The following is a 27,077-nucleotide window of genomic DNA, read 5'->3' as shown; positions in this document are numbered from 1 at the left end:
TTTGTAGCTAGTGACTAGTACACTGGACAGCGCCGATACAGAACAGCTATACCATCTTGGAAAGAACTACAGGATGGCACTGATTAAAAAAGGAAAAAAATCCCTATAAAGACTTCTCACGTCATCCTGTCTTACTGTTTGCCTTATATTCATGGAACTCCTGAACTCTTCTACAGTGACACTGTACCCATACCCAAAACAGCTCCTCATCTCTTGGAGATTCCATTTAGAACAAATTCTTCAAAAATGCTTAGGTGTAATAAGACAAAAGACAATATATTCTGAGAAAAAGTGGGGTTCTTTTCATAAGCATATTATACACATGTAGCAAAAGTAAAACACAAACAAACAAGAATAAAATGTGGAAGACACTCCCTGTTACCCTGGATCCTAGCCCTGTGAAATCTGCTGCTGGAGGCCAAGAACATTTCTTTATCACCACATCAGAGCTCAACAGTCTCAAAGTGCCAAGAACACATCCTCCTCATTCCTTCCTTTGGGAGATGCCAGTGTTCCTTTCTTTTTCCTCTACACATATGATACAGTTACATAAAAACATTTAAAACCCAAAATTTCTGCATTTATAAACTTGTTCATGTGTTTGAAAGGTGCATGGGAGATGGGCTGAATCAAATAACACCCAATAATGAGTACTGAATTGTGTTTCTTTTTTAAATGAAATAACAGGGAAAGAAGCAGATCTATAAAAAATGCTCTTCTGCAGAAGCTGTCAAAACAGGCTATTTGCTTTTTCCAAATGAGCATTCAGGAGCCATCTCTACTTTATGAAACTATGCATTTTAAACTGGTACCAGTGAGGACACCAGAATTCAAGAGAAAACACATTAACTGCAGTAGAAAGAAAATGACAAATTTACTCTAATGGAACTATCTACATCATTTCTTTATTATCTAAGAACTCAGTATATCTGTCTTAATTTACACGAGAAATTAGTTTAAATAATGGACGGTCAGAAAGACAAGCACACACATATATCAAAGAGAAAAAAACCCATCAATTTAGATTCTAACTCCTAGATTTAGAGTTTTTTAGATTTTAGTTTTTTAGATTTTTTTTAGATCTTTGTAAACAAAAGATTTACAAGTCTTTTGTTTCAGAATTATTTTTTGTAATCATTTCACATAATCAGGATTTTTTTTTTTAATGAAAATACACTCATAGAACATTCTGGATCATTATGAAGATATTTCATTGACTGTAAACACATCTCTATTTAAACTGCAACTATTTACCCATTAAATAATGTGATACTGTAAAGAAAAAAAATGAAAAAGTAGATTAGTCTGTAAATGAACATTTCTAAAATGTGAATAGTAGACAACATCTGTATTGACACATATCCGGAATACAAAGCTCCTCTCCATTCCTAATAAGATTAACCATTCTTCATATAAGTCATCTTAAGAAAGGATATAAAAATGAATTAATAGATAAAAGCTATTTTAAATGTGCATTCAAAAGAAAAAAAATAACAGATGATCCCAATTGGTCTGAAAAAAAAGGAAACATAATCATTCACTCATTCAATACATTCAACAAACACTTGGAAAGCTTACTATGCTCACGGTCTTGTGTTAAGACACAAGGAACTATACAGAGTCCCTGTTCTCTCACAGAGCCCCTTCCATGACTTCACAGGGTCCGACATGGAAGGCAGTCACTGATAAGCAGGCTGTCAGTATATTAACATAGAGAAGAGTAAGAAATCTGTCTTTCCAGTTCTAGAGGGCCAGTTCGAGTAGGCCTTTGGAGGCCTGAGGGGACTTATGCACTCCCTCAGCATTACTGAACTAAAAAAGAATTTTACAATCACTTAAAATACGTATGAAGAGAAGTGGCTGAGAAAGTAAAGGCAGGCAGGTATGCTCACCAGAAAACGATAAATCCCAAAACATTCCTAGACCAGGGGTTGGCAAACCTTTCCTGTAGAGGACCAAAGGCTAGATAGCTTAGGCTCTGTACATCATTCAGTCTCTGGGGCAGATGCTCAGCTCTGCTGGTCTTGGTTTCAGCTATTCAACTCTCCCATCACAGCACAGAAGCAGCCATGGATGACACGTGAACAAATGAGCATAGGTGTATTCCAATAAAACTTTATTTACAAAACAGGTAGACTGATTTGGCCTGTAGGCTACAGTTTCCCAATCCCTGTCTGTACTAGATGACAGAGAGCAGATGGGAGCAGGACGATGGAAAGATACAAAGAGAACCACAAAGGATGTGGAAGCTGTCTGGTAAGACGTGACTGCTGAGAAGCAACAGGTACTGCAGAGGAACAGGAACGAGACACGGGGCTGAGAAAGGACGGATGAACGGAAGGTCTGCACATGGAACGAGCTACCTGTCCTGGCTACTCTTCCTCATCAGCAGTTACAGTACCGTAGCCTCCCCCACCTCACCTGCGGTTTCAGTTACCCACAGCCAACCTCACTCCGAGAACAGCAAATAGAAAACTCTGGAAATAAACAAGTCCTAAGTTTTAAGTCCAGTGTTGCTCTGAGTAGCGTGCTGAAATCTCAGCTGTCTGGCACCATCCCTGTGGCCAGCATATCCTGCCTGCTGGTCACTTAGTACCACTTCAGTTAACAGATCAACTGTTGTGGTATCTCTGTGCCTGTGTTTAAGTAATCCTGATTTTACTTTATAACGGCCCCCAAATGCAAGAGAAGGGATGCTGGCAATTTGGATCTGTCAAAGAGAAGCTGTACAGTACTTCCTTTGAGTGAAAAGGTGGACATTCACAACTTAATAATGAAAGAAAAAAAAATCATATGCTGAGGATGCTAAGATCTACGGTAAGATTGAATCTTCTGTGAAACCATGAAGAAGGAAAACGAAATTTGTGCTAGTTTTGTCGTCACACCCTGGACTGCAAAAGTTTCAGCCAAAGCAATAAGTGTTTAGCTAAGATGGTAAAGGCACTGAATCTGTACAGTAAGATACTGTGTGAGAGAGACTACATTTATATAACATTTATTATAGTGTATGTTATAATTTTTCCATTTTATTTTTAGTTTGGCTTGTTAATCTTTTCCTGTGCCTAGCCTAATTTATAAATTAAACTTTTTACCACAGGTATGTATATATAAGAAAAAATATCATCTATATACGGTATGCCATTATCTATGGTTTTAGGCATCTACTGGGGATCTTTGAACATATCTCAACACATAAGGGGGGACTACTATATAGGCTGCCAGAATTTCCCAGACAAAAGCAAAATAAAACCCCCTAGGAGTTCTTTCTAAAAGAAGTATACAGTAAACAACATCTCCCCCCCCCCCCCCCACTCCCAGCAAATACACTTAATTGAAGAGACTTATAAATTGGAAAAGCTAAGGTTTCTAGTGTGGCTACTGGCACCACAGATTAAAACTTTTCTCATTGTGGGAACTTGGAGATCTGCCCCCATAATGTAAAGGCCACCAGCAAGTCCACCCAGACCTGCCCTACTCTACACAAAGTTCCCAGTCAGAATACCTACTAAGGAGAAAGAGCCTGCTCCAATACGGTTCTAATTACTCAGCAGAGGGCAGCCACATGGCTATCCAGGCCTTCTATTTTAGGGATAAATAATCAAAAGTCATCGGGCCCATGAGAAAATTCAGAGTGATAGTAAAAAGAAAAGTTGATGCTAGAGAAAATAAAACAACTGAAGCTAAAGAAGAGGAAATACAGTAATTATGTAAAGCTCTATGATAGGCAAACACGGCAGGAAGAAAATGAGTACAGAAGGGTTGTTATGTATTTGAAGTTATTAAAAATGTGACTTTTAAAAACATTAAAGAAATGGGGAAAGGAAGTCTACCAGAAGGTATAGCAAAAAGATAAGAATACAGAAAAACATTGATATTCGAGAAATATGAGCGACGTAAAGGGCCAACATAAGAGACTAAACACTTGAGTAAGGGGAAGGAAAACGGGGAGGTAGAAATCAAAGAAACATCATAGCTGAGAAACACATGAACCATTAGACTGAAAGGATAACAAACTACCCAAAACACTTAATGAAAAAGAACTCACACACAGAGACATCATAGAGGACTCTGAGATATCAAGGGGAAAAAATACTAAAAGCTTTCAGACAGACAGAGGAAATTCACCTACAATAAAATGAATAACAGAACATTAGACACTTCAACGTTCTAAGGAAACGTAATTCTCAGTCGACAATTCTATACACAACTAAACTGTCATTCCAAGAGCAGAATAAAGACATATTTAGACTGACAAGGATTCAAAACATTGACTTCTTAACACCCTTTTCTGAGAAATTACAATTAGAAGAAAGACAATCAGAAACAAGCCAAGAAATTGCCTCCATACTACTGAGAGGGAGCAGTAGGTGGTGGCAGACACTTGCTTTTTACCACAGGCTCTTCTTTACTAATTAATGTGTTACTGCGAGGGCTTCCCCAGTGGCTCAGTGGTAAAGAACCTGCCTGAAGTGCAGGAGATGCGGGTTTGATCCCTGGGTCCGGAAGATTCCCTGGAGGAGGGCATGGCAACCCACTCCAGTACTCTTGCCTGGAGCATTCCATGGACCGAGGAGCTCGGCAGGCCACAGTCCATGGGGTCGCGAAGAGTCAGACACAACTGAGCATGCATGTACACATGCACGTGTTACTGTGAGAGGAGCTACCTTGATAAAAATACAGAAGCATGGTTCCAAAGTTAGCCAGCCGAGCTGAGAAAATGTGGTCTATAGTTCAGATACACAGCACCCTCTCGTCCTCTCCAGAGTTCCCGACAGAAGGCACAGAGGTAGCATGCTTTAGGGACACAGAGGAAAGTTACCTAACAGGTAGCCTAGATAACCAAGAAAGGAGTCTCCCAAACTACAAACTTCAAGAAGTTCCTATTTCTGCCTCCAACCTCTATTATCACCATGCTGACCTCTGTCCAGGACCGGACACTCCTGACATCCTCCACTAGGGCTATGAAGCATGCAAGTCAAGAGCTTACTGGCTCTAGGATCAGAAAACCTGTGTGACATATAAGGCATGTTATTTATCACCGGGCTTCAATTAACTGTATATTAAAAAGGTACTCTGAAGAACTCATGAGAAAATGCTTGTCAAGTATTTACATAGCATATAATAAGACAGCAAAATGTCTTAGCTACCTCTGCTACTTTTTTAAAATAAATATACTCATGATGAAGGCAAAATGGGAGACATATATCTATATATGTATTCTCTTCATGTAATATCCTATATATACATATATGAAGAGAAGTTAACCTAATTTGGAGATGAGGAAAAGCTTCAGAGGGTAAGCACTGTTTAAACTCTCTCACCCTTTGCAGCAACATGGATGGGTCTAGAGATGATCATACTAAGTTAAGTCAAGTCAGACAGAGAAAGACAAAAATCACATGACATCACTTACATGTGGAATCTAAAAAATGATACAAATGAACTTATTTACAAAACAGAAACAGACTCACAGACAAAGAAAACAGACTTATTGTTACCAAATGGTAAGAGGGAGAATAAACTGGGGATTTGGGTTTAGTGGATACACACTATTACATACAAAATGAATAAGGGCCTACTGTACAGTGCTGGGGACTGTATTTGATATCTTATAACAGTCTATAATGGAAAATAATCTGAAAAAGGAATACATACACATATATATATGCACATATGTGTGTTATATGTACATATATGAAACTGAACCATTTCCTGTACATCTGAAATGGTGTAAGTCAACTATACTTAATTTTTTTAAAAAAGCAAAAAACAAAAACCCTCTCACCCTAAATCTAGACCATGAGTCCTGTCTACTCAAGGGAAAGAGACACACAGAGGGGCTGCAGAAGAAACCACGGAGCCGCGTGGACAAGGACTACACCAAGAGGGACAAGAGTGGGCCTGCCTTCCCAACTCATCGTAGGAAACGCAGAGAGGAGTGTGATGACCACAGGGAAGGTGGCCTGGGGGGATTCAGTCAGTGAGACACAGCCCCCATGCAGAGGAGGGAATGCGGGGGGAGAAAGAAATGCTGCAAGTGTGTGTGTGTGTATGTGTGTGTGTGTGTGTGTGTGTGTGTTAAAAATTAAGAGTTCTCAGTGTAAAATTTACTGAGTAGCTACAGAAGCAAAAAGCATTTGGCTAGGTGCTCTATATGCTGCAAAGATGGCAAACTTTCTTCTGGTATAGGAGCTAACAATCTGATGGTGCAAAAGCAAGAACAGGATCTGAGCTGGAAGAATGTTCGTTATCCTTAGAACAGTGCACTGAGTTGAGAGCTCCTCAATGGGTATAAATAGCACATTAAGGCCAACTGGAAATGCCACAAATGAGAAAGGAGATTTGGAGGTCAGGGCTTTGTTTATACCTTGGGGTATTTTAATTTTTAACCATTTTCACATATTACTTTTTCAATTTAAAACACTCTGTCATGTCAATGTATGGCAAAACCAATACAATATCGTAAAGAAAATAAATAAATAAAACTGAAAAAAAAAAAAAGAAATCACACACACAAAAAAATTAAACACTGTGATAAAATAAAAATATCAATGCCCCACCTATAAGAATGGACCAAAGAAAGAGATTTCTTCCCTCCTATTTCTGGGTTTCCTCCATCATATACACTGCCACTCAGCCACAGTCTGACTAAATGTCCCTTATGTACGTATCCCGGTAATGTTAAATCCTGTGCATGGGCTGGTGTGTATTCTTTCCATCTGCTAAGGTAATAATTTTGTTTTAAGGGCTTCAGGTTTTATGAACATAGGTTTTGGCACCCTATCTTCTGCCCCTCAGCTTAACCACAGCTGCTCACATGAGAGTTGCCTCCAGTAGAGAAAACTGGATAACAAGGCTACTTCAGTGATGAGACATATACCTTTAAATTTCTCTGCCTCTATGTGCAAGAAATTCTCAGCCTGACAGGATTTTCTCTTTTCACAAGCAAGCATTCTGGTTGGCCCCCTGTACGTATGAAAGACTCCAAGCCTTTCTAATAGATTTGGGTACCACCTAGGACTGGGGAGCCCCATTAATACTCTTTTGTCTAATCTCTCCTAAGTATCTGCCAAATAAACACCATTTTGTAGACGCCTTTAATGTTCTCAAATGTGCTTCCCAACCACTGAGAATGAGTTCCTTCATCTTCCCAGGCACCAAAAATTAATCTAGTTTATTTACACAACTGTACTGGCTTTGTGGAGAAGACTCTTGAGAGTCCCTTGGACTGCAAGAAGATCCAACCAGTCCATCCCTAAAGGAGATCAGTCCTGGGTGTTCATTGGAAGGACTGATGCCAAAGCTGAAACTCCAATACTTTGGCCACCTCATGCGAAGAGTTGACTCATTAGAAAAGACCCTGATGCTGGGAGGGATTGGGGGCAAGAGGAGAAGGGGATGATGGAGGATGAGGTGGCTGGATGGCATCACCAACTCGATGGACATGGGTTTGAGTAAACTCTGGGAGTTGGTGATGGACAGGGAGGCCGGGCGTGCTGCGATTCATGGGGTCACAAACAGTTGGAGATGACTGAGCGACTGAACTGAACTGAACTGGATGGCTTTGTAAGAAGAGGCGTTACCTTTGCCAGTATTACCTTCAAGTATTTCTAAGCAATAATAACAGGGGATGGAATACTGTTATTTACTAGTCAGAGACCCCTCAGTGAGTGGTTCCCTTAAAGTTCTATTTTATGAATATGTACAAAGTGAAGATAAAGACACCCAGGCAGAGAGACAGTGGCAGGCATGGAAGTCTCCTGAGGAACAGTGGCAGCACCTAGTCCCAGCCCTAAATGAAAGACATGAGTTAGATGATCATACTACACACTGTGCCCCAGTGATAACTCTAGTAAGAGATCCAGTGGGAAGAAGACTTAAATTACAGTGGTCAGATTCCCTGAGTAAGGTTCTATTCAGGACTGCTCAGGTTTTACACACTTGCTATTCTAAAGAGCCACAGAATGAAGTTTTTCTGTTTTTATAAAGCCACTGTTAGAAAACAACGTCCACTGTGCTGGTCAGTGATCCTTATGGAAGAATTTGTTGTTACTGTCTTCTGAATTTAGTTCTAGCAGCACACTTCTATCATTATCATATCCCTTTCTTAGATAATGAGGAAAACAGAAAGCATTGTTCCTTCTGATTTGCCTGCATCCCAGGTGGTGCTAGTGGTAAAGAACCCGTCTGCCAATGCAGGCGATGTAAGAGACTCGAGTTCAATCCCTGGGTTGGGAAGATCCCCTGGAGGAAGGCCTGGCAACCCACTCCAGTATTCTTGCCTGGAGACTCCCACGGACAGAGGAGCCTGGTGGGGTCCATAGGGTCGCAGAATCGGACATGACTGAAGCGACTCAGCAAGCACACAATTGAATAAAACATGATTTTCCCCTCCTCAATTTTGTTGTGGCTTCCTATTTGCTTTGAGTGAATATATGTCTTTTAGGGTAAAAGGCAACAATGATGACCTCTAGTCCTTTTTGAACTAGGTAAAGGAGTTAACTTACCTTAAATGTGGTTAAGTTACCATTTAATGTGGTTGATTGTACTATTTTCCCCAATTATATGTTCTTTCCCACCTCCACGCCCTGGAAGAGGATTATGCATCCTTGTCCACTGCCCTGGACTGGCAGTTCCTTCCTGTGACAGAAGTTCACTTCTCTGCCATGGGTCAAGTCTGACTTGATATGACCAGTGACAGGTCACAGGAAGTCAGGGTGGCACATCAGAGTGGCAGCTTTAAAAGTCCTAACATGGTTCAGCTCCTGTTCTCCCCACATCCCAGACTGGTGCCACTTTTTCAGCCTGCATCGCAGAATGAGGACACATAGGGGGCAGAACTAAGATGCTCAGGAGCCAATATGCATCATGATAAATCATGATGAGGCCAGTGATGTGTTAGGGTGTTCTGTTACTTCCACATAACCGAGCAAAAACTGACTGCATTCAACTACATCTCAAGCGGTGTGTCCAGACACTGTAATCTACAGTGAGTACAGAGGACTGATAAGGATGACAAGGACCTTGGAATATCCATCTGTGAGGACCATATAAGGGACCTAAGCACACTGACCCTGAAGAAGGGACTGGGGGAGGGGAAGCAAAAGGAAAAGAAGGACAGTATAGCTACCACCACATATCGGAAAAGTGACCACATGGGAAAAAAGGAGAAAAAAGTATAGACTTATTACTCTTTTTGCTTTTAAGGGCATATCTAAGACCAAGAGGTAAAATTAGACAGTTATTTTGGTTTACTATGAGGAAGAGATTTCTACCAATTATATCAGTCTAAGAGCAGAATGAGGAGTCTTGCAAAGTAATAATGGTTTTAGCAACTGCAAGACATGAAACAGAAACTAGATGTCCAACATATATTAGATGCAGTAGGGAAAGAAATCCTCATTTTATGGGAAATTATACAAGATCGTCTCCTCAGAACTCTTCTGACTATAAATTCTAGAGGGTAACTCACGATTGTAGGTTCAGTTAGCTCTCTTGGATAAAGAAGAAAAGCTAATTCCCTGGCAATAATCAGCCATATAATAGCTTTTTAGAATCTTCCATTTTTTTGTGTCATAAAAATATAAACTTTTTCTATTCTGCTCAATTTATTATTACTTTTCCACACTATTTTTCCTAAAGAAAGTGAGATTTAAAAAAAAAAAAATTTTTCCTTCTTTATCCCATTCATTAATGAAATTTAGAAATTATCTTTGGGAACACAGACTTTTTTTTATTAGAGCTAAGAGTAATTAAACTAGGCAACAGGAGATTATCATCTCCATAAATAGAAGACAGAGATTCTTATAGAAAATCACTAAGATTCCTGACTGGTATAGATAACTTAATTAACATGAGAAGACATCTCTATAACTTATTTGTCAAACGTACAGACTCATTTGTGAGATACAAAGGTTGAGATAGCACATAAAATGCTGAAGTACTGATATTAAAAGTCCATATCATCTTCAAACTTAAATATTTCATATAGCATTTCTAGGTTATCTGCTGTCTACAAAATCATCAATAAAGGTCTTATCTGTAATATGAATAACACTTCCCATGGTGTGAACATTTAGCTTGTAGAACTCTTGTGTCTGAAAAATGCCAGAACAATCACTATTCACTCTGCCTATCTGACAAGATTGTGAATATCAGTGAAACAATAAAATACAAAATACTGTATAAATACAAAACTGGTACTACCACCATCCTATATGGACCTCTAACTCACACAGAGAATTTTTCCACTAGATTTCTATTAATTGGAATATTTTAGAAAAAGTGGAAGATACAAATATAAGTAGCTAACTAAAAAAGAAAAACTGACATTAGTATTATACTATTTGGAACAATTAAGATGAGAAAGCACTGACAATAAGACACTCTTAAATTTTTCACTGTGGTGGCGCTGGACTGCACAATGAAAACCCATTTGGTAACAAATGTAGACTAATTTAACTGGTATAATAATTTTAAAAAAAAAGGAATAGCTACTTACCAACAAGCCTTATTACATTCAATGTTGTATTTGTTAAGATGGGTGCATTCACTTTATTTAGACTGTAATCTGATTTCTTCCTGCTTTTTAGGGTCTCTCGAGAAACACTTGATATGAGAAAACAAAACAGATTTCAAATTAGGGTTGTCAAGTAGTAAGTCAATAAGTTATTCAGCTTACGATATAGCCTTCCTTCACTAATTAGCTACTGAAAATCTTACCACATATCAGCTGGGGATACAGAGATTATCCTCCTGTCCTTACAGAGCTTACAGTCCAGAGAGGAAGAGAAACCAGTAAACCAAGAAATAAAGGACTATAACGTATTTCTTTGGTTCTCACACATTATCAACCACTAAAAGAAGCTGTGTCACTGAATCAGAGCAATGTTTTCTTAGGTCTTCCAAGCCGATAGAAATAAAAGCAAAAATAAACAGATGGGACCTAATCAAACTTACATTCGTTTGCACAGTAAAGGAAACCATAAACAAAATTAAAAGACAACCCATGAATTGGGAGAAAGTATTTGCAAATGATGGGACTAACAAGGGCTAACCTTTCAAAATATACAAACAGCACTTAGAAATCAATAACAAAAAAACAACACCCCAAACAAAAAATGAGCAGGAGACCTAAACGGACATTTCTCCAAGGAAGACATACAGGTGGCCAACAGGTACATGAAACGATGTTCAACACTGCCAATTATTAGAGAAAGGCAAATCAAAACTACAGTGAGGTTATCACCTCAAATCAGATGGAATGGCCATCATCAAAAGTCTATAAATAATAAATGCTGGAGAGAGAGTGAAGAGAAAGGAACCCTTCTACACTGTTGGTGGGGATGTAAATTAGTGCAGCCACTATAGAGAGCAGTATGGAGGCTCCTTAAAAAACTAAAAATAGAGTTACATGACCCAACAATCCCACTCCTAGGCATATATCCAGAAAAGATGAAAGCTCTAATTTGAAAAGATACATGGAGCCCAGTTCTCACAGTGGCACTATTTACAATAGCCAAGATGTGGAAGCAACCTAAGTATCCATCTACAGATGAATAGGTAAAGTATGTGTATGTATAAATATATATTTGTAGACACACACACCCACATATGCACACACACATACACAAACACACCCATACAATGGAATACTGTCCAGCTATAAAAAAAAATGAAATAATATTATTCAGAGCAACATGGATGAACCTACAGATTATTACACTAAGTTAAGTAAGTCAGACAAAGAAAGACAAATACTATAGGATATCACTTATATGTGGAATCTAAAACACAGTACAAATGAACTTATTTATGAAACAAAAACAGACTCACAGACATTGGAATAAAAACTTATGGTTATCAAAGGGGATAACCATAATCTCCCCCCCCAAAGGTGGGGAGATTATCTGGGTATATGGGATTAACAGATGTACCCCACCACATACGAAATAGATTAAAAAAACAAGGATTTACTATATAGCACAGGGAACTGTATTCAATATCTCATGATAAACAATAATGGAAGAGAATTTTTAAAAAGAATATATATACACACATATATATGCATAACTGAATCACTTTTGCTGTACAATGACAACTAACACAAAATTATAAATCAACTATATGTCATTAAACAAATGAATAATAAACAAAAAAGAAGCTATGTCATTTAAAAAACAAACAAATGTTCTAGAGAAATAACACATCAACTGTACAAAGCATCCTGATTTCAGACCTACAAATATGAACGATATTTTATTTAGAATCTGAAATAGGTATAAAGTATAATGGTAAAGTCTAGGGTTGGAGTGACAGTAGTAAATTCAAAGGAAAAGCAGGAGATATACGGTAAGTGCAGAAGGAAAGGGGACAACATGTAACAAGGTCAGAGGTGAGAAAACAATAGAGTGTACTCAGAGAGGCCTAAGGAGTTGACAGTGGAAGCCTGGAGAATGCATGGGCAGAAGGAAAAGTAAAGGCCAGACCACTGAAAACAACAGAACCTCATGATCATAAAGAGCATGAACTTTATCTTAATTGCAATGGTGAGTCATTAAGCATTTTAGCCAGGAAAAAGACACAGTCAAATTTGTATATGAAAGAAAAATCTAAATTTGTGTCCAAGAATGGATTAGAAAGGGTTAAGACTAGAGATGGGAAGCCAAGGAAAGGGGACTGATTCAATGATTTGCACAGAGACTTTTCCTTGAACTAGGATGGTGGCAGTGAAATACAAGAAATTTTGATAAATTCAAGAGACACTGAGAAGTTGGAATTGACAGTAACTGTCAACTGGTTGGCTGGTTGCAATTAGTAGTTTACATTATATGTATTTCTTAGGGGTAAAAGTTTAAGGGGCTGTAAAACCTACCAAGAATGTGAGTACATACACATGTAAATGGCAGCTGTTTGTTCAACTTAAGAGTTTTCTTTTCAGCAAAAACATAACCTAGAACATCTGATGAAGAAGTCCAACAAAATAGTTCTACTAAGTTAAAAATGGATCACAGATGTAGATATCACACAAGTGTGCAAACCAATGGAAAAAAAATTTTCCCAATTATATGAGTTGCTCATTTTTGAGGTGAGAGATTATATCAATCAAGGTGTCAAATCAACCAAATATTAACTAGGTACTTGGAGGGTAAAGGGTATGTAAATCTGTCATTAAAAATAAAGTATATTTGTGGTCATTCAGTGTCTGATTGTCATGACATTACTCACAAATCAGAATCAGGCCCAATTTAAAGAAGGTGACAAAAATTCTTATATGGTTATCATAGTTATTGAAGAAGACAGTTAATCATAAAACAAAAACTCAAGTACAAAAAAAAGAACATCAATAAAAGGCTCAAATAGCAAATATCAATGACACTGGGAAGATTTTTCTGTATTTACTAGACTGAGGCAGGAACTCCACATACAAAACAGATGACTGTTTCCCTCCTTGAGGAAAAGGAAATCAATGTGAAACAAACGGATCTATGTGAGGCATAAACTGCCTTCGAAAGCGGTACTGATTCTATAAACTGCAGGTCTGTTTATCTGCAAAGGCTACTGAATTAAGAACTCTTAGGTTATGCCAATTATGAAAAAAAAAACTAAGACATTTTCAGCCTTTCAGGAATCATTTAAAAAATATATTAACTTGTCATGTGACATTATAACCAAAAGAAAATCTAATTTTTGAGGTTTGTTTTTTCTTAACCTTGCAAGTAAATCCTATATGTTAAGCATGCAACATAAAATGTGAAATACCATATAACCTAAGAATAATCACCTTTTCACAGGAGCATCTCCTGTCTGCTCATCAACAAAATCTCGTTTTAGTTCCTCAGGAACATCACTGTCACTGTCATATTCCTGATAGGCACTTTTTTCTTGTTCATCAGATTCATACTGAAAACAAAAACAGTATATTCAACAGTGTGAACATAGAACCAACCTTTCTTGGAGTCTTTCAACACAATAACAACCAATCTTATAAGAAACTTTAATTTTGCCATCAAAAGCTTGTTAACCTTCCCTTTTCTTTATCACCATGCTACCCTAACCAGCTCAAAAGAAAAAAGAAAAATACAAACATTATACTTTCAAAAGCTTATAAATGCCCAAAAGAAAAAAAAAGTTTCCACATAAACAAATAAAAAACAAAACACACCCTTGAAGAGGAAAAGAGTGTATGTTTGATTTGATTAAAAAAAACTCTTCCTTCAAGTAGTTTCAGCATACATATTTCCATTTTGCTAATTTATTATAAAAAGCTGAAGGATAAAATTCTGACAGTCTAGAAGTATTAATTCAGCTTAATAAACACACACAACACACATGCTAATATTCTATCTAATTCATTATTTAATGCCAAGGGCAGCTTAGAAACTTAGGCTAAGTGCCCAGGGACTACTGAGATCAAGGACAAAATGGTAGATTTGCTCTTGAGAGGCAGAGTGCCTCATCTTTTTGGCATCGTGGCCCAGTGCCAGTGTGGGAGAGGAAGCGGAGTCCACGCCCAAGAAAGGAAGCATGGTGGTGTCACCACATCACCGCCGATGAGCATTATAAATTAATGTGGCTGAACAATGGCTAACACTGATGGAGTTTTAACCAGGCACTGGGCTAAGTGTTCTCATAAGCTTGTCCCACCGACTCTTCAAAACAATCTACAAAGGAGTTTTATCCCCATAAGCCAGCTGAGGAGACCAGTATGATGGCAACACGGGAAGGAATTAGTCCTCTCATTCAACAACTACTTTTCGAGTCTAAAGCATTATGACAGGCTTCCCAGATGGCTCAGTGGTAGAGTCCAAGCTGGAGATGAGGGTTTGATCCCTGGGTCAGGAAGATCCCCTGAAGAAGGAAATGGCAACCCACTCCAGCACTCTTGCCTGGAGAATCCCATGGACGGAGGAGTCTAGCAGGCTCCAGTCCCTGGGGTCCCAAGAGAGTAAGACGTGACTTAGCGACTAAACAACAACAAAGCATTATGACAGGTTCTTTCTAAGATGTGGACTCTGACTATCAAGGACCTATGCTGTACCCGGGAAGATTATCTCACACGTTAGTAGATACAAGTGAACATTAGAGACATTCTCCTCTACTTGTATACAACGTGATTCTGCTGACACTCAGAAAGGTGTTCTCGATAAACTAGGGTCAGTTCCCCAGCACCACAGATCATTTTCAAGGATTCTGTGTTTGCACATTTCCCTACCTGATAAAATTTGTAAACCCAACATCAACATTTCACCAACACTTCCATGGTCATGCATGGCTGCGTGCTCTGCGTGGAGTGGGAAACCCTTCTGAGTCACCTTCCCTGCATACTCCCAACAAGGTAACAAGGCAACCAGGCAACCAACCCTCTACCTTCTTATTTTGGCCCTCCCGCCGTAAACAAACACCCTTTTCACAGTTGATTTATGCCACATTCTTAAAATCTCTGTGCATTTTGCTGGTGATTTCACTGTTCAGAATGTCCCCCGAGCGTAGGACTAGTGCCGTCTAGAGTTTCCAAGTGCAAGAAGACTGTAAGGTGCCGTAAGGCAAAAATAAGTATGTTAGATAAGCTTCACTCAGGCATGGGCTATGGTGCTGTCAGTTGGGAGCTCAGTGTTAATAAGTCGACCCTGTATATTAAAACACACATAAAACAAAGGTTGTATACTGACCAGTTGGTGGAAATGTTGTGACCAGAAGCTTGCAGATACTTAATCCCATATGTTGCCTAAAAGTAACAGTTTTCTATTTGCAGATTTAGTGTTCGCGGTTACCTTATATAGAATACAACTGCCACAAAGAAAGAATCAAAGGCAACGGGAAATTAAAATGAACAAATCACTAGTACAGAGGGATACATTATTTCAAAGATATTGAAATGACTTAATCCTTTCTGTTAAGTCTACATTAACAGAGACAAAATGTCACAGAGAATCACTAAACTATCATTTTAAATAAGGTTTACTATGAAATAATTTCTACTTCACAATGAAACATGATATTGGTAAATTTTCATGACATTATTTTTTAAAGGATAGTTTCACTTAATAACAAAACCCAAAAAAACATGGAAACAAATTCAACAGCTTTTTGTCAAAACTGCACAGTTTTCACTGCATCTTCATCAAATCCAAAATAAAAATCGTACCCAATCCCTCTGGAAATTCTGAAGAGCAGAAGGACACATCCAGATTAAAACTGTGAAAACACCCCGTAGGTAATGGTGAAGCAAGCATTCCTGCATGTAAATATGGGAAAACTGAGGGTCACAGAGTCACAGTAACTTGCCAAGAGCCCCACAGTTAATCAATAAAATTCATAATCATTTAGCTGCCTGCAGATCTTGCCATCAACTCACACTACTCCTGGCTTATGCTATTGTTTGAACTGCTCAGAGTGTTGTTCAAACACTACTCCCATATAACACAAGGAGCCCAGCGGGGCACTCTGTGATGACCTAGAAGGGTGGGATGGAGATTCAGGAAACGGGGTGGTATATATATATATATATATAGTCATGACTGATTCGCATTGATGTAAGGCAGAAACCAACACAACATTATAACAAAATTATATACCAATTAAAAATAAATAAATTTACAAAACAAAAACATCATACTCTTAAATGCTCAAAACATTCCTAGCCAGTAACCAAACAGGACATTACCCTTTCTCAGTAAAGGGGATATGGAACAAAATGACTCACTTAGCTGCCTAAGAGTAGAGTTGAGAGAAAAGTGAAGATGATCTATTCTCACATACATCCACCTATCCAACAAATCATGTAACTGTGCAGTGAAGAACTATACTCCTATTCCATCAATAATCTGATAAGAATATAAAGCAATCTGATAACAATATAAAGCGAACATAAAGACAAAGCTCATCATTCAAAAGGACAATGTCAACAAAATGTACTGGACAGCCATTCACTTCCAGCACAAACAGTAACACGGGTGCCTAAGTATAAAGGTAGGAAAGTGGGTGGTAAATATATGAATGCATGCATGTGTGCTTAGTCTTGTCTGACTCTCTGCAACCCCACGGACTGTAGCCCTCCAGGCTCCTCTGTCCATGGATTTCCCAGACAAGAATACCGGAGTGGGTTGCCATTTCCTCCTCTTAGGGAATCTTCCCAACCCAGGGATCGAACCTGTGTCTCCCGTGTTTCCTGCACTGGCAGGTGGATTCTTTATCACTGCATCACCTGGGAAGCCCCACAGGTACGAAAGGAGGGTAGTAAATCTAAGAACAAATCTATCCAATTACCTTGCTCACTGGGTACAACCCTCTCGATAAGAAAACCCCACTTACATGCCACGGTATGTTTTAAAAACACCACATACCCCATTAGAAGCCAGGACATCTTCTGTTTCTTCATCTTTGTGGTCGGCCTGAATTTCAAATGGATTCCCACCACTGCAGTACTGCTCAAACAAGGTTACTGTTTTTGAGGAAGTTGTAGATGACTGCTTACTGGGTGAAACGGATGGGGACCGAGACTGTTCCATGAACTTAAATTCCTAGACATTAAAAAAAGAAATGAGCCAGATTCCTTTTTGGCAACAGCAATAAAATTCAAGTACATAAACTTGAATTTTGAGTTTGAGCAAACTCCAGGAGATAGTGAAGGACAGGGAAGCCTGGCGTGCTGCAGTTCAGGGGGTCACAAAGTGCTGGGCACAATTTAGTGACTGAAGAACAACAACACAAACATATTCCATCAGTGCAAATGCAGAGTTAGTGAAGAAAACCATCCTGATTCTTTACGTCATTCACTTTTAAATCTCAAAAGTTTTCTGAAAGCACAAGCTTGGACACACATGTTCAAATGTTTTCCCAAAGACAATTCAGTAACTGACATCACTTAAAACAGAGCTGTCTGCATCAAGCTACTTTTGGCTTACTTTATGGAATGGCACAGAATTTTTTTTTTAATAACTTCAATTTGAATGATAATTCTAAAAATTTTTACACAATAGCAAAAGTCCCAGTAGGGTAGTTTTAATCAACAGAGTCATTTATAAAAGCTAATTATTGTCAGGTCAAATAGCTTACACCATTTAAGGTACTCTGTGTGAATACAATGAAAACCAAGCACATATATCTTTCTCTGTTATGGTGGTGGTTTAGTTGCTAAGTCAGGTCTGACTCTTGAGATACCACGGACTGTAGCCTGCCAGGCTCCTCTGCCAATGGGATTCTCCAGGCAAGAATACTGGAGTGGGTTGCCATTTCCTTCTCCAGGGGATCTTCCCAACCCAGGAATTGAACCCGGGTTTCCTGCACTGCTGGCAGATTCCTTACTGACTGAGCTTTGAGGGAAGCCCTGTTTTATAATTATATCAAATTTATGTATGCCTGTACCACACACAAAATTGATGGCTAAATATAAATTCAAATAAAATTATTTACATAGAGATTCTGAAATCAATGCTGGAATGTGAAGTAATATAAGGAAACATCTTAATTTAACACCTCTAAAATAATGTTAAAATTAATATTAATTTTTCTATCTTTAAAGCATTTATTAACAACATGCTTCATTACATTTAATATTGCCACTTTAGGAAAGCAATATGATAAACCTGGATAAGAAGTAAGCTATTATACAATATAAGTGTAAACACTATTACATTAAGAAAATCCTTTTAATCATGTATTCTTTACATTTATCCAGAATAAGAAAATTCTTTCTAGAAAGATATTTCTTCCAGAGGCAAAAACTAACCACAGTAGGCCTTCTAAAAAGGAATCTAAATTTATATACTATATTCTGACACTGGATATTTGTAGGACATTGTCTAACACACAAGAAATATTTATCTACACTATGTTCCAACCAAGAGAAAAAACAAATCAATTAAAGATATTTTCACAGATTACATTACAGGATTCAAGGAATCAACTAATAAAAATTAGTGATATTTTTTAGTAAATGCCTTTTTTATCCCTGAGGCATTTTCTCATTGCAGACAAATTTATGAGTTGCAGCAGAAATCAAGAACCTACTGGACTCTTTAAGGAATGACAAATATTCTTCAAATATGAGCATTTTCACTAAAGACCATCAAAACATAACTGATTATTTTTCTGTAAGATTTAAACAAAGCAGGGACCCTCTTCTGAAATCTAAAGAAAACAAATTACTTTAATTGTGACTCTTTGCAGGCAAAAGAGTTTCTCTAAACTGTATAAACTGAAATTTGTAAAATGTGACAGACTATGACATCTATAAAAGTGTCACTCTTGTAAAAAAAAAAAAAGGTTTATTATTAATCACTTTTAAGGAAGAAAGGAAAGGCACTCTTTCTTAATTTAATTATTTTATAAATGCTTTCATGTAGCTGGTTTGCTTTTAAAGATTACTAAATAAAAAACTAATTTATCTGTTCTTAAACTTACATGAAGTTGCAAGATGCTGAAATTTGACTTCACAGGACAAAGTTCCCAGGTCTCATTCTCTAGAAACATTCTCAGTTCATCAAGCCTTGTTCTTAAAAACAAATAACAAATAATCCAAAAAGTAAGGAGAAAAGCACACTGCACGCAAGAATTAATATAACAAAAACTATTACAGCTATCATTGTGATCATAATCAATTCTGAAAATCCATTCAGACCAATGTAGTAAACACAAACATTTGCTTTTATGTACTTATCTGTAGCAGAAAAAAACCTCAAGTATTTACCAAACTCAGAATATTTTTACTATATTGCAAAAATAATAAAAGCGCGGAAAATGACATTTTTATTAAGTGACTAAACTAAGCGACTCACCAATTCATGTATGTAAGACATCCTTTAGCTAATGACATATCATTGCCAAAAGAAAAAACAAGAAATAATTTACAGGGTTTATGAAACCATAAATATTAACAAATGTTTTATGTTAAAAAGCATAGATCTTAATCACTCTTACTAAACCACAATATCAAGGTGATTATCACTCTAAATATATTTTAGCTCAGTGCCTATCTATCTCTACACAACATTTACGAGATAAATTAGCAAGTATGGCACTTAAATTAACAAATAGTCACATATCATGCTGATCTCTTCTTTCTTTAATGCTATTGCTCTTACTGTTTTCTAAGTGTGTGCATGTGTGTGTATGTATGTTCAGCAGTGTCCAACTCTTTGTGACTCATGAACTGTACCCCACTAGGCTCTTCTGTCCATGGAATTTTCCAGGCAGGAATACTGGAGTGGGTTGCCATTTCCCTCTCCAGGGGATTTTCCTGACCCAGGGATCGAACTCCCATTCTTGTATCTCCTGCACTGGCAGGCAAATCCTTTACCACAAGCACCACCTGGGAAGCCCTGTCTCTTTGGTAATCAGTATAGTATACGAGCATTCCAGAGAAACAAATACTTCCTTATTGTTAACCCAGGAATAAAAGGGCCAGTGCCTGTCCTCTTACTACAACAAGCCTCACTGCTGTTACTAAAATCATGCTAAAAACAAAATCTAGATTAAAAAAAAAAAAAACCCACAGGTTCTAAATTAAAGATGGAATAAATGGTATATTCTTTGAAAAGCAGAAACTGCTCCAAATATTAGTGTTTCTAACAGACAAGGGCTTTAAAATAACTACTATAGACAAGTTAAACAAAATACAGAAAAAAGATGCACAAAATGGATAAAAAGAAAAAATTTTTAAAGAACTGCAATAATAAAAACAAAAAAGAATCAAACATTCTATAAGTGAAAAACTATAACACTTCAAATTAAAACTGGGTAAGTAAAACACCAGATGACAGAATTAATGAACTTGAAGACAGTTTGATAGGAAATAGCAAACCTGAAGCACAAATGCAAAAAAAAAAGGGAAAACCAGAGAAGATCATAAGAGGTAGGTGAGACTGTCAAAACATCTAGTATGCATGCAACTGGATGGAGCGGATAGAGAGAAGAGCAAAAGAAACGTCTGAAGTTGTAGGTCATGGCTGAGAATTTGGCAAAAGTGGTCGTGCCCATATCTATCACCATTCACAAAAATGAACTAAAATGAATCACAGATCGAATGTAAGAACTAAAACTAAGAAGTTCAGAACTCTTACAATTCTACAAGGAAAAGATAAATAAATCAACTTTAAAAAAGGCAAAAGCTTTGAACAGACATTTTTTAGTAAAGAAGATATATGAATGACCAGTAAACATGTAAAAAGTGTCATTCATCAGGCAAACATAAATCCAAACCATAAGGAGGTACCGCTTCACAACCACCAGCAGAGCTAAACCAAAGAGACCACAAGAGCTAGCAAGGGTTTGGAGAAGTTAGAACCCTTATATAGTGCTGGTGGAAATGCAAAATGGTACAACCACTTTGCAAAAGGTTGGTAGTTTCTCAAAATGTTAAACATAGAGTTACCATATGACCCAGAAACATAACTCTGTATTGGTTTTCTGTGGCTACCAAAAAAAAACAAAAACAACAATAAAAAAAGCGGGTGACTTAAGGCTTCCCAGGTGATGCTAGTGGTAAAGAATGCGCCTGCCAATGCAGGAGACTTGGGTTCAATCCCAAGACAGAGGAGCCTGGTGGGCTACAGTCCATAGGGTCACAAAGAGTCTGACATGACTAAAGGGACTTAAACACACACACAGGTGACTTAAGACAACAGAAATTTACAATCTCACAGTTCTGGAGGCCAGAAGTCTGAAATCACAAGGTTGAAATCCAGATTTCCACTGGAAACAGTGGAAACAGTGACTGACTTTATTTTTCTGGGCTCTAAAATCACTGCAGATGGTGACTGCAGCCATGAAATTAAAAGATGCTTACTCCTTGGAAGGAAAGTTATGATCAACCTAGATAGCATATTAAAAAGCAGAGACATTACTTTGCCAACAAAGGTCCGTCTAGTCAAGGCTATGGTTTTTCCAGTAATCATGTATGGATGTGAGAGTTGGACTGTGAAGCAAGCTGAACACCAAAGAATTGAGGCTTTTGAACTATGGTGTTGGAGAAGACTCTTGAGAGTCGCTTGGACTGCAAGGAGATCCAACCAGTCCATCCTAAAGGAGACCAGTCCTGGGTGTTCATTGGAAGGACTGATGTTGAAGCCTAAAACTCCAATATTTTGGCCACCTCATGCTAATAGCTGACTCACTGAAAAAGACCCTGATGATGGGAAAGATTGAGGGCAGGAGGAGAAGGGGACGACAGAGGATGAGACGGTTGGATGGCATCACCGACTTGATGGACATGGGTTTGGGTGGACTCCAGCAGTTGGTGATGGACAGGGAGACCTGGTGTGCTGCGGTTCACAGGGTCACAAAGAGTCAGACATGACTGAGTGACTGAACTGAACTGAAAAACTGAAAACAACCCAAATGTCCATTAACTGAGGAAAGGATAATCAAATTATGGTCTATCTATACAAAGGAATATTATTTACCAATGACAAAGAAAGAAGTTCTGTTATATGCTCCAACATGGATGAACCATTAGAAATATTCTAAGTTAAAGCCCACTATATATATATATATACACATATATATATGTATATATATATAAATGATTTCATTTATATGAAATGTTCATATATAGGCAAACATAATGGGCAAATACACAGAGACAAAAAATAAGTAAGTGATCGTCAGATGCCACAGGAGGAGGAAAGTGCCAATTAACTGGTAAAGGGTTATTTTTTGAAGTGATAAAAATATTCTGAAATTAGATAGTTGCAATGTTGTTGCTGAATTATTAATATTTACTTTACAGGAGTGAATTTTTGGCATTTTCGGTATGTGACTTCTATCTCGATAAAGCTATTACTACACAACAATTATTGAGATAGGCAAGACTCTAAAATGCACTCTAAAATCCATCAAGATTGTCTGCACTAATGCCCAGGACTAAGTATGATGAAGACCACCCTGTGATTACATTACCAAATATGGAAAAAAGGGATTTTACTGATATAATTAAGATTACTTGAACTGCCTTGAGTTAATCAAAACAGAAATTATCCAGGTGGAACAAACCTAAGTGAACTAGCCTTCTTAAAGTAGACCTTTTTTCTTCTCCTAATAAAAGATGGGTAAGTCAGAGAGAATTGCTGGCTTTTGAAACCAAAGGGGTCAAGTGCAAGTACCAGAGACCTGAGAAGCTGAGAAGGCTTTTTAGCTGACAGGTAGCATGAAAACAGAAACCTCAGTCCTAAAACCACAAGGAACTGAACTGGGACAGTGTCTTGAATGTGCTCAGATGCAGATTTTTCCTCAAAGTCTTCATATGAAAGATCAGCCAACACCTTGATTTAGGCCCTATAAGAACCTAAGCTGGGAACCTAGATAAGACTTCCAGACTTTCACAAAACTGTGAGAAAACAAAAGGGCATTGTTTTAAGCTGCTAAAACTCATGGTGTTCTATTACACAGTAATATAAAACTATTACGGTGATGAAAGATACCAACTCCCAGACTGAAGTTTAGTTATGCTTACATATAAAAAGTATGGAAAATAATACAGGAAGTAAAATATACGACAACACTAAAAGGGTAAGAGAAGGTAAATGAGTTACAAAGTTGGCTCCTGCATTATTTTGGAAGCATATTAACCTAAGGTCAACTGTAACAGAAGAGGATGCATATTGGAATGTTGATGGTTGCCACTACCAGAATATACATTTTAAGGCTGACAAAAAAGTGATCTGAAAATTGAAAAGACACAGATCAATCCAAAAGAAAGCAGAGAGAGAAAAAAAATGAATGAAAAAACAGTTATCTACACTTTTAGAAATCAAATAGCAATATGATGGGCTTAAACCCAACTACGCCAATAAATACATTACATGAAAATGAAATAAAGGTCCAATCGAAACACAAAAATTGTCAAACTGAATTTTAAAATTAAAAAAAAAAACCTTACATGCTGTTTATAAGAAGAATACTTTAACTATAAGGTTGAAGTTAAAATCAGACTGGAAGCAAAACTACATTGAAAGTAAAAATTACAGACATGATTTCTTAAAACTATGAACTACAAAGGAAATCTTATCAAAATTCTTTCTATATTTATTAAAATGATCAATATGGTATTTTCCTATAGCTGTGAATTAGTAAATTAAATTTATTAATTTTTAAAAAGTCTAGCCAAACTTGTTCTCCTGTACTCAACTCTGCCTATTCTTGAAGTATGGTTTTTTTTAAGATAAACTGGATATAACCTGCCAATCTTTTGTTCAGGACTTTTGCTCTTAAGTTCTTTTGAGGTACTAACCTGTAATTTTTCTTGTTTGTAATGTTTTGGCATTAGTGCTATGATGGCCTCATAAAATAAGTTATAAAGCATTCCCTCCTTTTCTATTCTCTGCTTTGGAAGGCAGATCCTTAACACCTGGACTACCACAGAAGTTCTTTTCTTTTCTCTGAAAGAGTTTGTGTTGATATTACTTCCCCCTTAAAGGTTTAGAAGAATTGATCAATGACAATTGATCAATGACAGCCACAGGCCTGGAGATTTCTTTGTGAAGATGCTCTGAAGCAAAGATTCAATTTCTCTAAAGATACAGGACTACTCAGATTTTCTATATTTTATCAGCTTATTATGTTTGATTTCACAAGGAATTCATTAATTTCTATCTAAATTGTCAACTTTATTAGCATAAAGTCTATATCATTTTATTTCTAATGTCTTAAGATCTATGTATGAGCGAGCTAAGTCACTTCAGTCGTGTCCTACTCTTTCCGACCCCATCGATTATAGCCCCACCACGCTCCTTAGTCCATGGGATTCTCCAGGCAAGAATACTGGAGTGGGTTGCCATTCCCTCCTCCTGGGGATCTTCTTGACCCAGGAATCAAATGCGTACCTCCAGTGATTTCTGCATTGCAGGTTGTTTCTTTACCACTGAGACACCAGGGAAGCACCTTAAGATCTATAGAATCCCTTTAAGTGATGACATAGTTTCTTTTTCTTGCCCAGTTTTGCTAAGTAGTACTGTAGATTTCTTTCTATTATACATTTACTTTCTCTTTCACTGACTTCTCAGTTCAGTTGCTCAGTCGTGTCTGATTCTTTGCGACCCCATGGACTGCAGCACACCAGGTCTCTCTGTCCATCACCAACTCCTGAAGCTTGCTCAAACTCATGCCCGTTGAGTCAGTGATGCCATCCAACCATCTCATCCTCTGTCGTCCCCTTCTCCTCCCGCCTTCAGTCTTTCCCAGGATCAGGGTCTTTTCAGAGTCAGCTCTTCCTATCAGGTGGCCAAAGTATTGGAGTTTCAGCTTCAACATCAGTCCTTCCAATGAACACCCAGGACTAATCTCCTTTAGGATTGAATGGTTGGATCTCCTTGCAGTCCAAGGGACTCTCAAGAGTCTTCTCCAACACCACAGTTCAAAAGCATCAATTCTTCGGCACTCAGCTTTCTTTATAGTCCAACTCTCACATCCATACATGACCACCGGAAAAACCATAGCCTTGACCAGATGGACCTTTGTTGGAAAAGCAATGTCTCTGCTTTTTAATATGCTGTCGTGGATGGTCATAACTTTCCTTCCAAGGAGTAAGCGTCTTTTAATTTCATGGCTGCAGTCACCATCTGCAGTGATTTTGGAGTCCCCAAAAATAAAGCCAGCCACTGTTTGCACAGTTTCCCCATCTATTGGCCATGAAGTGATGGGACCGGATGCCATGATCTTCAGTTCGGTTCAGTTCAGTTGCTCAGTCATCTCCAACTCTTTGTGACTCCATGAGTCGCAGCATGCCAGGCCTCCCTGTCCATCACAAACTCACGGAGATTACTCAAACCCACGTCCATCAAGTCAGTGATGCTATCCAGCCATCTCATCCTCTGTCGTCCCCTTCTCCTCCTGCCCCCAATCCCTCCCAGCATCAGGGTCTTTTCTAATGAGTCAACTCTTCACATGAAGTGGCCAAAGTATTGGAATTTGAGCTTCAGCATCAGTCCTTCCAATGAACACCCAGGACTGATCTCCTTTAGGGATGGACTGGTTGGATCTCCTTGCAGTCCAAGGGACTCTCAACACCACAGTTCAAAAGCATCCATTTTTCAGCACTCAGCTTTCTTCACAGTCCAACTCTCACATCCATACATGACCACTGGAAAAACCATAGCCTTGACTAGATGGACCTTTGTTGGCAAAGTAATGTCTCTGCTTTTTAATATGCTATATAGGTTGGCCATAACTTTCCTTCAAAGGAGCAAGCATCTTTTAATTTCATGGCTGTAATCACCATCTGCTGTGATTTTGGAGCCCAGAAAAATAAGTCAGCCACTGTTTCCACTGTCTCACCATCTATTTCCCATGAAGTGATGGGACCGGGTGCCATGATCTTAGTTTTCTGAATGTTGAACTTTAAACCAACTTTTTCACTCTCCTCTTTCACTTTCATCAAGAGGCTCTTTAGTTCTTCTTCACTTTCTGCCATAAGGGTGGTATCATCTGCATATCTGAAGTTATTGGTATCTCTCCCAGCAATCTTGATTCCAGCTTGTGCTTCCTCCAGCCTAGCATTTCTCATGATGTACTCTGCATATAAGTTAAATAAGCAGGGTGACAAAATCCTTGACATACTCCTTTAACTAAGCAGGGTGACAATATCCTTGACATACTCCTTTTCCTATTTGGAACCAGTCTGTTGTTCCATGTCCAGTTCTAACTTTTGCTTCCTGACCTGCATACAGGTATCTCAAGAGGTGGGTCAGGTGGTCTGGTATTCCCATCTCTTTCAGAATTTTCCACAGTTTATTGTGATTCACACAGTCAAAGGGTTTGGCATAGTCAATAAAGCAGAAATAGATGTTTTTCTGAAACTCTATTGCTTTTTTGATGATCCAGCGGATGTTGGCAATTTTATCTCTGGTTCCTCTGCCTATTCTAAAACCAGCTTGAACATCTGGAAGTTCACAGTTCACGTATTGCCGAAGCCTGGCTTGGAGAATTTTGAGCATTACTTTACTAGCGTGTGAGATGAGTGCAATTGTGCGGTAGTTTGAGCATTCTTTGGGATTGCCTTTCTTTGGGACTGGAATGAAAACTGTCCTATGGCCACTGCTGAGTTTTCCAAATGTGCTGGCATATTGAGTGCAGCACTTTCA

General features: G+C 38.1%; 1 protein-coding gene across 1 annotated transcript in view; it reads right to left on the bottom strand.

Moving 5' to 3' along the window:
• The window catches only part of VPS50 (VPS50 subunit of EARP/GARPII complex), a 121,151-nt gene that overhangs the window by 22,347 nt on the left and 71,727 nt on the right, over window positions 1–27,077 (bottom strand). Inside the window, exons 17-20 of the mRNA XM_065939598.1 lie at window positions 19,405–19,495; window positions 17,346–17,522; window positions 13,784–13,902; window positions 10,502–10,608 (exon numbers count right to left, since the gene is read on the bottom strand). Coding sequence (XP_065795670.1) covers window positions 10,502–10,608; window positions 13,784–13,902; window positions 17,346–17,522; window positions 19,405–19,495 — 494 coding nt within the window. The remainder of the gene's footprint in view (window positions 1–10,501; window positions 10,609–13,783; window positions 13,903–17,345; window positions 17,523–19,404; window positions 19,496–27,077) is intronic.

This window comes from Muntiacus reevesi, chromosome 6, assembly GCF_963930625.1.
Source record: "Muntiacus reevesi chromosome 6, mMunRee1.1, whole genome shotgun sequence".
NCBI lineage: Eukaryota > Metazoa > Chordata > Mammalia > Artiodactyla > Cervidae > Muntiacus > Muntiacus reevesi.
The sequence above is the reverse complement of the archived record's forward strand: the minus strand, read 5'-3'. Positions and strand labels throughout refer to the sequence as shown.